Raw genomic sequence first — 13,857 nt, 5'->3', positions numbered from 1 at the left:
CCTCCCTTCCTCTTCCCCTTCTTCCTCCTCTTCCTCCTCCTCCTCCTCCTCTTCTTCTTCCCCTTCTTCCTCCTCCTCCTCCTTCTTCTCCCCCCCCAAGGAAGTTTCCTGGCTATGACACAAGGTTCCCACACTGGGGATGGGAAGCCCCAGGGGCAGCCAGGGGAGCATCAACAATTTCCTGTGGCTTTGGGGCAAGACTGAGGGGCCCTCGATTGGCACTTTGCGGTGTGCAGAGTGAGGTCTTGGGGCAGACGGAGCTGAGTTTAGATTGTGCTTTTCCCAGGGAGCAGCTGGAGAAAGCGGTCCAATGGGGGAGAGAGGTCACCCTGGCCCCCCAGGACCTCCTGGAGAGCAAGGACTGCCTGGAACAGCTGGGAAGGAAGGGACCAAGGTCGGTGAGGGCCTGGCGGAGAGGAGTTGGTGGGGGGAGCTGCCAGTGTGACTCTGAGGGACCAGAGTCTCTGCTCAAATTATGGCTTATTACCCTCCTTTCTTTTCAGGGTGATCCTGGTCCCCCTGGGGCCCCTGGGAAGGACGGTCCTGCTGGTCTGAGAGGCTTCCCAGGAGAGCGAGGCCTCCCGGGCACTGCTGTGAGTGTAACCCCCCCAAAGCCAACAGCCTATGAATACACCTGGTCTGATTGATATTACACCCCACTTTCTCTCACTGGGCCTACATCTTCCCAAAGCCCACACCTCCCAGCATGTCGTGAAGGGGGCCCATGCCTGTGAAGTCTTACCTACTCATTCGCCTTTTACCCTAAATCTGGTTCACAGGGCGGACCAGGCCTGAAAGGAAATGAAGGTCCGGCTGGCCCTCCTGGCCCTGCAGTGAGTCTGGGGCTCCCGAGAGGTGGTGGGCAGGAACCAGGAAAGGGGATTGGTGAGGGAGGATTCTGGGCAGGTTGTGGACCTAGGCATGAGGGAATTTGAGGTAACTCAGGATGGATTCAACTTTCTGTTGTCCTGAGATCTATGGTCAGGGGTCCTGGAGTCTCCTTTCCTGGAGGGTCTGACTCCATCTCTCTCTCTCAGGGCTCTCCTGGTGAGCGAGGTGCAGCAGGATCAGGGGGCCCCATTGGTCCCCCTGGGCGTCCAGGCCCACAAGGTCCCCCTGGAGCAGCAGGAGAGAAAGGCGTGCCGGTGAGCATGGGGACAGGAGGCTGTGATCTGTGAACTGAGGAGTGATGGTTACCAAGGTGTTCTGAGGGGGGAACTTGAAGGCGAGGCTGCATCCAAGCCATTACCTCTTCCCTCATTTCCTGCAGGGTGAGAAAGGCCCTATTGGTCCTACTGGTCGTGATGGGGTGCAGGGCCCTGTGGGGCTTCCTGGTCCCGCAGGACCCCCAGGTGTGGCTGGAGAGGACGGAGACAAGGTGACAAACCTGAACCTACAGATGTGTCCAATCTTCTCCCCACGGGAGACTGCTGGCCTTCTGTAATTTGCATATCTCCTTTCTCATCAATCTCCTGCAGGGTGAAGTGGGAGACCCTGGACAGAAGGGAACCAAGGGAAACAAGGGTGAACACGTAAATATCCATGACCCTGACACTTGACCTCCTGACCTTTAACCTCATCCCTCCCTTGTTGTGCCCACCCCACCTGTCCTGGTATCTCTGACTTCTCCTTTCTTCCTAGGGCCCTCCTGGCCCTCCTGGTCCCATCGGTCCTGTGGGGCAACCTGGAGCTGCGGTGAGTGACTCTGAGTTTCCACACAGCCCCAACCCCCCTAAATTCCAGTCTGCCTCAGTTCCCACACTTCCTTGTGTCTGGTGCTCAAGTCTGTGTGAGTTTATAGATGGAGGACAGCTGACCCATGACCTACCATTGTGTCTTGTCCCTGCTCTAGGGAGCTGATGGTGAGCCTGGAGCTCGGGGACCCCAGGGACACTTTGGAGCCAAAGGTGACGAAGGAACAAGAGGATTCAATGGGCCCCCGGGACCCATTGGCCTACAGGTGAGCAGGGCTGGGGACAGGGCCTGAGAGGTGGGCTCAGGATGGGCCTGTGAGCACCTGTCAGTTACCTGCTGGTGGCGACTGGGGAGGTAGGAACAGAGGACCAGCCTGCCGCTGCAGGGCTGGGGGATGAGGGCTGATCACCTGGGTCTGTGCTTCCTGTTTCTGCACAGGGCCTGCCAGGACCTTCTGGGGAGAAGGGAGAAACAGGAGACGTGGGGCCTATGGTGAGTGCGACCCTCCCCTGCCCAAGCCCCAATGTCACCCAGCCAGTCCCCAGCCTGAGGCTCCACTGCTGACCTCACAGCATGCATGCTGCCCCACTATCTGCCCTCTGCTTGCACCCCCTCTCACCCACCCCATCCATCCTTAGCTCCTCCTCTTCCTTCCTTCCCCATCCTGATGCATTTGTACCCCACCCACACAGGGACCCCCTGGCCCTCCAGGACCTCGAGGCCCCGCTGGACCCAGTGGTGCTGATGTGAGTCACCTCACCCCCTGCCTCCTTTCCCCTAGACTGTAAACCCTAGTTCCATCGCAGACACCAGGAGGAGCCCTACAGCGCTGGGACCATGCCTCCCTGCTGGGCTCTCAGCCAGGCTTCTGCAATCCCTAAAATGGCTTTTCTTCCTCTTCCAGGGCCCACAAGGTCCCCCTGGAGGTGTTGGGAACTTGGGTCCCCCTGGAGAGAAGGTAACTGGGGAGGGGTGAAGGTACCAGTCTTGGCAGGGGGTGAGGGTTAGATTTCTGCCTGTTCTTGACTGAGATGTGGGGTTGTCAGGATTTGAGAGGGAAACTTAGATACTCATCTGTTTGTAGGGTGATCCGGGGGATTCAGGGACTCCGGGCGTCCAGGGCGAGCCAGGCGTCAAGGTGAGTGACAGCTCTGAGGCCTCGCTCTCTAACCGCTTTGCCCTTCAACTGTACCCTCACATTCTCTGGTTGTTCTGGGACCTCCACAGCAGACAAGGAGTCTGCTCCTTGCTTGATCTCTGAGCTGGAGGAGCCCAGTCACCATTTATTTTCCTGAAGGGAGGATGGGCCAGGATACCCCCTATTGGCCTGACTCTGACTATCCCACTGTCATCGAGTGACTGAGAGGCAGCTGAGGCTGTCTTGAGGGTAGGGAGGGACCAGCTCTCTGACATCAAGACCCCCTCCACTCACTCTGCAGGGTCCACGTGGAGAGCGTGGTGAGAAAGGAGAGGCTGGGCAGGCGGGAGAGGCTGGACCACCAGGGCCCAAAGGCCCTACAGGCGATGATGGCCCCAAGGGGAACCCTGTGAGTTTGGGAGCTGAAAGGGGGGCTCTGGGAATGGGAGACTCTGGAGTATGGCGGTGTGTGGGCATTGACACTTTGGAATGTGGGGGTCTAGGGATGGGATGATGTCTGGCAGGGAGATTATGGAAGTGTGGTCTCCTGGGGAGAGAGCAGAGGGAAGTGAGGGATGAGGTAGGAAAGAGGGGTGCAGGAGACCCTGTTCCAAGCATGAGGAGAGTATCCTTGTGTCCATGGGCCCTGACTGACCATAGGGAGCTGGGGTGCTGACCTTTTTCTCCCTCTGGATTAGGGTCCAGTTGGCTTTCCTGGGGACCCTGGCCCTCCTGGAGAAGCTGGCCCACGGGTAAGTCTTTCCAGGGAGGGGTACTGTTGTAGGTGTGCCTGGCAGGGTTTGGCGGGGTAACTCGGCAGATGGCAGGAGTGAATCTTGGAAATGTCAGCCATGTGGGGACCCTCCTCTGAGTTTGTTTCACCCCTTCAGGGCCAGGATGGTGCTAAGGGAGACCGAGGCGAGGATGGCGAGCCTGGACAGCCTGTGAGTGACCAGCAGCCCCTCTCTTCCCCTGGACCTGCTCTTAGAGGTCTCTTGACTAAGGCCTACTTACTCTCTTCATGTCTTCCCTCCCTAGGGATCCCCTGGTCCCACCGGGGAGAACGGGCCCCCTGGACCTCTTGGAAAGCGGGTAAGTGGATTCAGCTGCCCGTCCTTGGGTTGGGTGGACGGAGGTGAGGCAATGGCAGGGAATGGACAGGGAGATGCTGGTATCTGGTTATCTTTGGCTGGGGTGTGGTATGCGTAGCTGGCTGTCTTTGGTGTGGTTGATACCTTGGGTGTTTTTGTCCCTGGGCTTTGATCTGTTACTTACTGACCTATCAAGATGGACACAGGATGAAGGGCTTAACCTCTTAGTTTGTGGAGCAGGCGGTGGGATGAGGGAAAGTGGCCCAGCAGCTCTTCACCACAGGCAGTGAGGTTCTGTTTTAACGATGGGCCTGGTTGCTCCTGTCTTCACTGTCTGTGAATGGTTCTTTCTGTATGTGCACATGTATGCATGTTTGTGTGTGTGCATAAGTGTGTATGTGTGCATGTTAGTGTGTGTGCATAAGTGTGTGTGTGCATAAGTGTGTGTGTGCATAAGTATGTGTGTGCATGTTAGTGTGTCTGCATATGTGTGTGCATGTTAGCATGTGCGCATAAGTGTGTGTGTGCATGTTAGTGTGTGTGTGCATGTTTGTGTGTGCATGTTAGTGTGTGTGCATATGTGTGTGTGCATGTTACCATGTGTGCATAAGTGTGTGTGCATGTTTGTGTGTACATGTTAGTGTGTGTGCATATGTGTGAGTGCATGTTAGTATGTGTGCATAAGTGTGTGTGTGCATAAGTGTGTGTGCATGTTAGTGTATGTGCATAAGTGTGTTTGTGTGTTTGCATGTTAGTGTGTGTGCAAGGATGGGAGGGGCTTGAGTTGAGTCTGGCTGGCTACCACCTTATCATTTTTTTCCTGCTATCTTCTTCAGGGACCTGCTGGCACTCCTGGTCCAGAGGGACGACAAGGAGAGAAGGGAGCCAAGGTGACAGAGAGGCCACCCTGGGTGCCGGGACTTAGCCCACGTTCTCCTTCCCCAGCCTTATCTCCAGATGCCTTCCCTGTGCCCACCTCTTCCGTGTTGAGCCCCCTGCCCTTGTTTCTGAGCCCTAACCTTTCCACCTTACACCTCCTCCGTCTCCTCCTCTGCCTTTAAGGACAAGTTCTTTCTGTGTGTTTCAGGGGGACCCTGGTGCTGTGGGGGCTCCGGGAAAGACAGGCCCTGTGGGTCCTGCAGGCCCAGCAGGAAAGCCTGGCCCCGATGGTCTTCGGGGGCTCCCTGGTTCAGTGGTGAGTTGCAGTGTGAAGGCTCTGGGAGGAGGGACGGCCATGGGCAGTGTGTAACGTAGCGACAATCCTCCTGACCCTGGGGTGTTCTCTCTAATCTATAGGGTCAGCAAGGCCGCCCTGGAGCCACAGGCCAGGCTGGGCCCCCAGGTCCTGTGGTAGGTGACTCACTCACTATATGGATGGATGGGTCCCCTGGACTGGCCAGAGCCATAGAGGGAATAGAAGGTGACCTTGGATCTACCTCTGAGGAAAGTGACTTCCTGTCTCCCCACAGGGACCCCCAGGGCTTCCTGGTCTCCGGGGTGATGCTGGAGCCAAGGGGGAGAAGGTAAGAGAAGATACTCGGTCACACATCTCAGCTCCAGATCCCATGGGGATGCCCAGTGCCCACTCTTCTGCTTCAGGCCTCCAGTGCCCAGACCTCGGGTTCTTTTTCTTTTCTTTCTTTCTTTCTTTCTTTTTTTTTTTTTTTTTTTTGGTTTTTCGAGACAGAGTTTCTCTTATAGCCTGGGCTGTCCTGGAACTCACTCTGTAGACCAGGCTAGCCTTGAACTCAGAAATCCACCTGCCTTTGCCTCTCAAGTGCTGAGATTAAAGGCATGTGCCACCACTGCCCGGCCAGACCTCGAGTTCTTATTCATGGGACCGTTCCCAGCTGAAGCTTTCTCCAGAGCTTGCATCTGTCTTGTCTTCTTGCCCTTCCTCATCTGAGTACATTCTTTTAGCATCCCTATGACCACCCTTCCCTTTATACAGGGTCACCCAGGTCTCATTGGACTGATTGGGCCAACCGGAGAACAAGGCGAGAAGGGTGACCGGGGCCTTCCTGGCCCTCAAGGCTCACCCGGACAGAAGGGAGAGACGGTGAGTACAGGGCATGGCTCAGAGATGTGGGGATGGGGTGGAGACAGGAACTGGTCTGTGGGGTGGAGGGATTGAGACACCCAACCTCTCCCTTTGCTGTTCTAGGGTATCCCAGGAGCATCTGGCCCCATCGGTCCTGGAGGGCCTCCTGGTATGCCTGTAAGTACCCCATCTCCTCCTCCTAACCCCGTGAGCTTACTACAGACTCCCCGTCCAGTCCTGTGTCCCACACAGTTCTCTCTTCTCTATGTCTCTGTGCCGCTCCTAGACTTGTGACTGTCCCTCCAGTCCTGCGCCCTTTCCTGAGCTGACCCTTTCTGTTCATTTACAGGGACCCTCCGGCCCCAAGGGAGCCAAAGGAGCCACCGTGAGTAATCTATCAGCCTTGAGTTTTGCCCTCCCTGAGCTGGCCCTAATCCTGTCTCTCCAGGGCAACCTCACATTCCCTGTCTCAGTGGTGAAACCCCTCATTTCTGCCTCGAGACCAATTTGACCCTTTTGTGACCTTGACCCTGTGTTTGATCTCTTGACCCCTCCTTGACCTTATTAATTCCTTTGTTAGGGCCCTGCTGGACCCAAAGGAGAGAAAGGCGTCCAGGGCCCTCCAGGACACCCGGTGAGTGAGGAGTGAGGAACCAAGGATCCACTGCTCTGGCTGTAAGCGCCCATTCATTGTACCTACCCTTTACTCTCACTGAGACCTCACTGTACCCCCTCTGTCTCCATGCAGGGTCCTCCGGGCGAGGTGATCCAGCCACTGCCCATCCAGATGCCCAAGAAGACCCGCCGCTCTGTGGATGGAAGCAAACTGATGCAGGAGGAGGAGGCCATGCCCACTGGTGGTGCCCCGGGCAGTCCTGCGGGGCTGGAGGAGATCTTTGGCTCACTGGACTCTCTGCGGGAGGAGATCGAGCAGATGAGGAGGCCAACAGGGACCCAGGACAGCCCTGCTCGAACCTGTCAGGACTTGAAGCTGTGTCACCCTGAGCTTCCTGATGGTCAGCACCAGCCTCAGGCCGGGGCTCTGCAAAGTGGCTGCTGGGAGTGGGGATCTTAGTGAAGGTGGGGGTGAAGCGCTTCAGGGTCCTAGCAGCTGACAGGGTTGTGAGCACTAGTGTCCGTGAAAGTAGACACACACATACAACGTGTGCACACACACCTGAATCCATACAGATAGCTACACATTGCAGCTACACATCGCAGTCCTTCCGCAGGGCAGCCCAGAGTCAGTACTGGAGATGCAGGCACCAACCAGAGGTTGGGGAGGGATACAAGGTGCTCAGGACGGAGGCATACAGAGCCCTGAGTGGGAAAGCACTGGGGGACTGGGCTGTGGCTCTGACTGGGACGCCGGGGCAGAACAAGGGAAGGAAGCTTGTAGATCAAGGAGTATCTTGGAACCTGAGACCTCTGTGACCTTGACTTTCATGTTCCCCCTACAGGAGAATACTGGGTTGACCCCAACCAGGGCTGCGCTCGGGATGCCTTCCGAGTGTTCTGCAACTTTACAGCAGGAGGAGAGACGTGTGTCACGCCCAGGGATGATGTCACACAGGTGCGAGCTGTTATCCCTCAGTCTTGTCCATCCTGTCCCTTCCTTCGGTTTTGTGTGACCTTTGGTGCTTCCTTTGTTTCCTCGGGACCCAAGACTGGAGTTACCCCTCACCCCATCTGTGGCTGCTCCCCAGAGCGGTCATTGTCACCCTGTCTCTTCTTTCCAGTTCTCCTATGTGGACTCTGAGGGCTCCCCAGTGGGCGTGGTCCAGCTCACCTTCCTGCGGCTGCTCAGCGTCTCTGCCCACCAGGATGTCTCCTACCCTTGCTCTGGCATGTCCCAGGATGGTCCCCTGAAACTCCGAGGGGCCAACGAGGATGAGCTGAGCCCTGAGACTAGCCCCTACGTCAAAGAGTTCAGAGATGGCTGTCAGGTGGGAACCAGAAATGCTGGGTGGGTGGCAGGTCCCGGATAGGAACCAGCAGGCAGGCTCAGCTTCCCAGTGCCAGATGTCCCTGAGGGGAGGGACCTTCAAGGGTGGGAAAAATGGAAGTCAATGGAGTTACACAAGATCCTGCAACCGTGGACATTCAGATGCCCAGCAGAGGCACACGGAGGTTACAAACATATGCCCCTGAGAGTGGACACTCACTGACATACTAGGCCATGCATCCAGAATCATCTGCACTTGGTCAAGTTTCTTGGGGGAGCGGGAAGCCAGGGTCAGAGGTCAGGGGCCCATTGAAGGAGGCTTCACCATGCTCACAGATCTTCCTTCCCTGTCCCCCCTGTGAAGACCCAGCAAGGCCGGACGGTGTTGGAGGTGCGCACGCCTGTACTGGAACAGCTGCCCGTGCTGGATGCTTCCTTCTCAGACCTGGGGGCGCCCACAAGACGGGGAGGGGTGCTTCTGGGGCCTGTCTGCTTCATGGGCTAGGCCTGTGTCTGACCCTGTCAACCAAAACCAGGTCCACCTGGAGTCACACAGCATGGACTCCATGCCACCTCTCCTGAGGATCTCTCATCATCTAGAGGGCCTTGGGCCAGGGCATCTCAAGCCTCAAGTCAGGGCAGCACCCAGGGGTGAGCCAGAGGGTGCTGGGACAGCCCAGGGGAAGGGTGGTACCTGGGCCTCCAGCTCTCCCACTTATGACTCATTAGAGAGCTGAGACCTTTATTTAAAATACTTCCCTACCACCCCAAATAAGTGGAAGAGAAAAGACACTGTGTATTTTGTATTTAAAAAAATAATTATATTAATTATTTAAAGAGTGGAAGAACAAAGTAACAAAGAAGATAAAGAGAGAAATGCCAAAAATCCCAGCAGATATTGGGGACAGGTGCTACAAGGGTGGGCCCGCACCCCATCCTCCCTCAGGGTTTTCCTTAGTGCCTGTGGGTGTGGCTTCCTGCAATGAACCTCTCCTTCCACCTGGAGCACTAAGAATGCTGGAACACATGGTCTCCCCTGCCTCAGGACTCCAGCCCTCTTTCCCCAGGGTGTAAGCCCCAAGATACATCTGTCCCTGGGAAGAATGACTTGCTATTTAAGACCAGGCCACTCTCCGAGGGAAGATCAGGTCAGAGGGCTGTGCGGGACCCGCCTCTGGCAGGTTATTGAGATACTGATGTTCTTCCAGTGGCTCTGAGCCACTGTCCTGGCCACATCTCCTCACCTTCCCTGATCCTGGAAAGAAAGCTATTGTCTAGCCTATGGCCAGAAGGGACTCCCAGGACCCCTCTAGCCCAATGCCCACGCCCTTCCTGACTGACGGTTAAATAATGTGATTGTCTCGTCCTGGGTGTGTTCTGGTGCTTGTGTTGTTATTTCAGTCTCTAAGCTTCACACCAAGCTCCTGTCCCCTAAAAGTCTGGCTTCACCCTACACACAGAAGTTCTCCAGCTGGTCCCAGGGTTTGTATAGCCAGGGTGGCAAGAACAGACCCCCAAATGGACACCCCAGTGACATCATGCACAGGGCTATGGCTGGTGGTGTGAGCTTTGCCTCCCCCTATCTCCCTTCAAATACAGCTGGCCTCAGGTCTTCAAGGTTAGAAGGCTCTGAGTGGTTCAGTCTAAACTCCACTGCTTCTGAGACTCTACTTCACCATCTTCTTTCTCAAGACACATTGTATCCCCAGGCTCGCAACATTGTCAAAAGCCAGAGCTGAAGTCAGGCTTCCTATGGGCAGGTGCTTTTACATATACATATGCATATACATTTACTCAGTGAGGTTTGCTGTGTGTATAGACTCCAGTTTCTCTGCCTGGGGATACTGATCTCCTTCCTTCCCAAGATGCCCTTCTCTGGACTTGCTCAGTAGCTCAGGCCTGCTCTGGCCACCCCTAGAAGGCCTCCTGCTTTCTGAGGACTGCCCATCTTCACACAGCATTGCTTGTTCTGGTCTGTAAATGGAGACTGAGTTACTAGTTACTCCAGGGCCTTATCCAACCGGGATGTCCCTCCTTACTGTGTGTCCAGTTCCTGTCTATAGCCCATGGGATGAGATGGCTGGATGTAGTTCATTTGCATCCAACATTCACCTCATCCCCAACACTTCCCTGTGGTGAGTCCCAGACTGCATCATCTAGATAGTTTCTGCTGAAGGACAAAACCACAGGACTTTGGACTTCATTCATTTTTGATCCCAGGAGCATCCCACCCCTGTGCAGGTGCAGACTCAGTGGAGGTAAAAACCTCACTAAAGGTGCAGACCCAGTGGAGGTAGAGAAACTAGTGCAGGCAGTTGCCTCAGTGCAGATGGAGACCCCAGTGCCAGTTGAGACTCACTGCAGGTGCAGACTCACTGCAGGTGCAGACCCAGTGCAGGTGCAGACCCGGTGCAGGTGAAGTCCCAGTGCAGGTGAAGTCCCATTGCAGGTGGAGAGTCAGTGCAGGTGCAGACCCAATGCAGGTGCAGACCTGGTGCAGGTGGAGAGTCAGTGCAGGTGCAGATTCAGTGCAGGAGCAGACCCAGTGCAGGTGGAGAGTCAGTGCAGGTGCAGATTCAGTGCAGGAGCAGACCCAGTGCAGGTGGAGAGTCAGTGCAGGTGCAGACCCAGTGCAGGTGGAGACCCAGTGTAGGTGCAGACTCAGTGCAGGTGCAGACCCAGTGCAGGTGGAGACCCAGTGCAGGTGCAGACTCAGTATAGGTGCAGACTCAGTGCAGGTGGAGAGTCAGTGCAGGTGTAGATCCAGTACACCCACAATGTAGGTGCAGACCACTGTGCAGGTGAAGACCCAGTGCATGCACAGAGCAGTGAAAGTGGAAACCCCTCCTGCCACAGTTCTGCCTTTCTCTCTGTCTCTGCTGTGTTCTACTTAAGTTGTCTTCTCCATTGCAAAGTAATCAGAATAATCCAGTCCCTTGCTGGGGGTGTGGTGGTACATGCCTTTAAAATCTGGGCATTGGGAGGCAGAGACAGGTCGATCTCTGAGTCAAGTTCCATGACAGACAGAACTACATAGAGGCCTTGTCTCAAAAACAGCCCAGAATATTGCAGTCCCTACAATACCACTGAATCTTTTCTCCTTCTTCACCCATAAATTTCTTATTCCCTGTTCCTCAAACCTTAAAGAGGCTGAAGTTGTGCGTGTGCGTGTGTGTGTGTGTGATCTCATCTATCTAGTAACAAAATAGATGCACTTTGGGGAAGCCCATGTGCCTTTCCATGTCTATAGTCAAGTCTTAAGAGAGACCTCCCCCTCTGTCTTCCTCTCCCTGGCCTCAGAGACTCACCCTCCCCACTCACTCCCAGCAGGGTTGGGCCAGACTGAGGTTTGGCTAGGGCTCTCTGCAGCTGGTACTAAACCACAGAGGTCACCCCGAGAGCACAAAGGGGAGTGTCCCCAAAGGTCACTTGCTTTGAGCTCAGGCAGCTTTTCTCCATGGAAACAATGCCACACAGTTACTCAAATAACATTTATAGTTGGAGGTAAGGTCCCCAACCCACAACAGGCTATTAAATTACTGTGCCAACCAACCTGATCTGACAGTTCATGGAGCCGCTCTGCCAAGTGGCAGCTGAGTGGCAGGTTCACAGCCCCTCCCCGCAGCAGCTTTCCCTTCCTCTTTAGGAACCTGGGGCCTGGCTCTCAGGCAGTGTGGGAGGAGTTGAAGGGCAGAGCTTCTGAGGTGGATCTTCTGGGGTGGGGCCAGGGAATGTGGCTGCCCTGGCATGTAGGCGTGTGGGTGCTGACAGTGGCCCTGATGGCTTAGGGCAGAAGTCTCTCACTCTCTCTGGGGTGTGTGTGTGTGTGTGCACATGTATGCACTTGCATGTATGCATGTATGTGTCTGTGTATGTCTATGTGTGTCTGTCTGTGTGTGTCTGTCTGTCTATCTGTCTGTCTGTCTGTGTATGTGTGAACCAGGAAAGAAAGGAACAAGCCATCAAAGGGTTTGAGGCCCCACTGTTGATCTGACTGAGACAGAGCATACCAGCTGCTATAGGAGGCGACAGTTCTAGAAAGATTTCACTCTCCAAGTTTAGCTGAGACCTCAAATTAGAGGGATGCGTCCATGTCACCAGAACAGGCAAGAATAGGACAGAATTGTGGAGAGGATGGTGACACAGCCGCACAGCCCACCCTGTTGGTAGATCAGAGGAGAAGAAGAAACAAAGTGGGGAGGGAAACTGCCAAGGGGAAGTCCCCAGACCTGTCACACCCTCGCAGCCACTTCTTGCGTTAAAAATAATCTGGTAAACCAAAAGTGGTAGCATATGTCTACAAATCCAGAACCTGGGGAGGCTGAGGCAGGAGGATTGCTTAGTTTGAGGTTAGCCTGAGCTATGTAGTGAGTTAGAGACCAGTCTGGCTATAGTGAGAGGTCCCATCACAAACAAACAGACCTAACAGAACAAAGGCCATGAAGAATACACTTGGGCCAATGTCCTGGGACGACTGGACTCTAGAAGGCTGTGGCCTTCACTGCTCTCTACCTTGGTTGAGTACATACACAGTTGCAGATACACAGGGCCAGGCTAGGTGGGAATGGGTAGGAGAGGGAAGGGAGGGATGGCAAGACTTGAGCTGCCTCAGAAGAAGTTTTTATGTGACAAAGTAGAGAACCAGGCTGAAGGGTGTGGCCCCTGTTCCTGTGAGCCTGGTAGAGCAGGCCTATGTCAGTCACATGCTACCTTCTTCCTGGAGGGCTTCTGAGAGCCTCTAGTCTGTTGAGGGGAGGAGACACCATCCTGCCTGGATGCTTCTAAATGTCCTATTGGTATTAATTTTCTTATCTTCACTGCAGTTTCATGGGAAGTGGCATTGTGTGCTGACTGCTGTGTCTCTGGCCCTTTGTTGTATAGCATTCCAACTTGAAAGGAAGCTGTTACGACTCAGGCTGGTCTAAAGGGAAGGGAACATTCCATCCTACAGGAAAACCCCTTAAAACTCAGGAAGTGAACAACTCAAAAGTTCCAGGAAGTTCCTGAAACTGACCACATTAACTAGGTCCTTCCCATCCCAAGTATATATGAGCAGAAAGAACTGCTGAGGGACACTTGGACCTGCTGAGCTGCTGGAGACAATCTCACTCCAAGTTTTCAGTTTCATGAGCTACTGCCCAAGTCGGAGTGCTTTCTTGAGCGTAGCTGTCTCTGATTCCTGCAAGTAGTACACTCCATAGTAACCCCATAGACTTAACTCATCGGTGCCCCAGTTGTGTTTTGGTGGCGCTCTTACTCTGGTCTGTTGTTGGTTCCCTATCTGGGGTGAGTAGGCATTTATTCACATCTCATTGGGAATGGCATCACACAACACCTTAAATGAAGCCCTGGGATACCTCCCTGAGCAGCCTAGATGCTGAAGCAAACCAGATACTGGCCTCAGTGAAAGGCAACAAAGTAGCCTACTGCACTGACACATTGATCTGTTCCCGAGCTATCTGTGGTTTTCCCCAGCACAGAAAGTGAAAGAATGCACACCCTATTCCTGTTCTGGAAGCTCCGGTGTGCAGCCTCACTGATTCATCTGGGAAGGGCTCAGAAGTCACGAACAGTCCAGCAAGTGTGGGGCCCATGGTGACACACTCTCCTCCGCATCACCCCACGAAATCAGGTGGAGGCCACCTGTTCTTGTTGAAGGTTTACCTCAGTCAAGTGGGGATTGCTTTTCTATTCTTTTTAAATGGAGTCTGACCAAGCCAGCTCAGTCAGTCAACAGGGTCTGAAGGGAGGGAGGGAGGGAGGGAGGGAGGGAGGGAGGGAGGGAGGGAGGGAGGGAGGATTGAAAAGAAAAAGATAATTAGACAAAATTATAACATGACTCCAGCCAGTACTGAGGCTGAAGCAGCTTTATTTCTCTCCAGTCTGCTTTTATATCATTCTAGGTACATCCCAGACACACGGTCAGTTCTTAGGTCAAAGACAAAGT

At 54.5% G+C, this 13,857-nt stretch overlaps 1 protein-coding gene across 1 annotated transcript in view; it reads left to right on the top strand.

Moving 5' to 3' along the window:
• Positions 1 to 9,232, top strand: part of Col11a2 (collagen type XI alpha 2 chain) — a 28,051-nt gene extending 18,819 nt beyond the window's left edge. The window contains exons 39-66 of the mRNA XM_028786417.1: positions 287 to 394; positions 504 to 593; positions 780 to 833; positions 1,038 to 1,145; positions 1,271 to 1,378; positions 1,479 to 1,532; positions 1,642 to 1,695; positions 1,853 to 1,960; positions 2,134 to 2,187; positions 2,388 to 2,441; positions 2,600 to 2,653; positions 2,780 to 2,833; positions 3,135 to 3,242; positions 3,532 to 3,585; positions 3,724 to 3,777; positions 3,872 to 3,925; positions 4,761 to 4,814; positions 5,012 to 5,119; positions 5,221 to 5,274; positions 5,394 to 5,447; positions 5,876 to 5,983; positions 6,089 to 6,142; positions 6,315 to 6,350; positions 6,546 to 6,599; positions 6,714 to 6,981; positions 7,426 to 7,538; positions 7,705 to 7,911; positions 8,275 to 9,232. Of these exons, the coding sequence (XP_028642250.1) occupies positions 287 to 394; positions 504 to 593; positions 780 to 833; positions 1,038 to 1,145; positions 1,271 to 1,378; positions 1,479 to 1,532; positions 1,642 to 1,695; positions 1,853 to 1,960; positions 2,134 to 2,187; positions 2,388 to 2,441; positions 2,600 to 2,653; positions 2,780 to 2,833; positions 3,135 to 3,242; positions 3,532 to 3,585; positions 3,724 to 3,777; positions 3,872 to 3,925; positions 4,761 to 4,814; positions 5,012 to 5,119; positions 5,221 to 5,274; positions 5,394 to 5,447; positions 5,876 to 5,983; positions 6,089 to 6,142; positions 6,315 to 6,350; positions 6,546 to 6,599; positions 6,714 to 6,981; positions 7,426 to 7,538; positions 7,705 to 7,911; positions 8,275 to 8,415 (2,421 nt within the window). The 3' untranslated portion in view covers positions 8,416 to 9,232. The remainder of the gene's footprint in view (positions 1 to 286; positions 395 to 503; positions 594 to 779; positions 834 to 1,037; positions 1,146 to 1,270; positions 1,379 to 1,478; positions 1,533 to 1,641; positions 1,696 to 1,852; positions 1,961 to 2,133; positions 2,188 to 2,387; positions 2,442 to 2,599; positions 2,654 to 2,779; positions 2,834 to 3,134; positions 3,243 to 3,531; positions 3,586 to 3,723; positions 3,778 to 3,871; positions 3,926 to 4,760; positions 4,815 to 5,011; positions 5,120 to 5,220; positions 5,275 to 5,393; positions 5,448 to 5,875; positions 5,984 to 6,088; positions 6,143 to 6,314; positions 6,351 to 6,545; positions 6,600 to 6,713; positions 6,982 to 7,425; positions 7,539 to 7,704; positions 7,912 to 8,274) is intronic.
• Positions 9,233 to 13,857: the final 4,625 nt, after the last annotated feature.

The sequence above is a fragment of the Grammomys surdaster genome, unplaced genomic scaffold, assembly GCF_004785775.1.
Source record: "Grammomys surdaster isolate TR1022 unplaced genomic scaffold, NIH_TR_1.0 125504, whole genome shotgun sequence".
Lineage (NCBI taxonomy): Eukaryota > Metazoa > Chordata > Mammalia > Rodentia > Muridae > Grammomys > Grammomys surdaster.
Note: the sequence above shows the minus strand (reverse complement) of the source record. Positions and strands in the feature narration are given on the sequence as shown.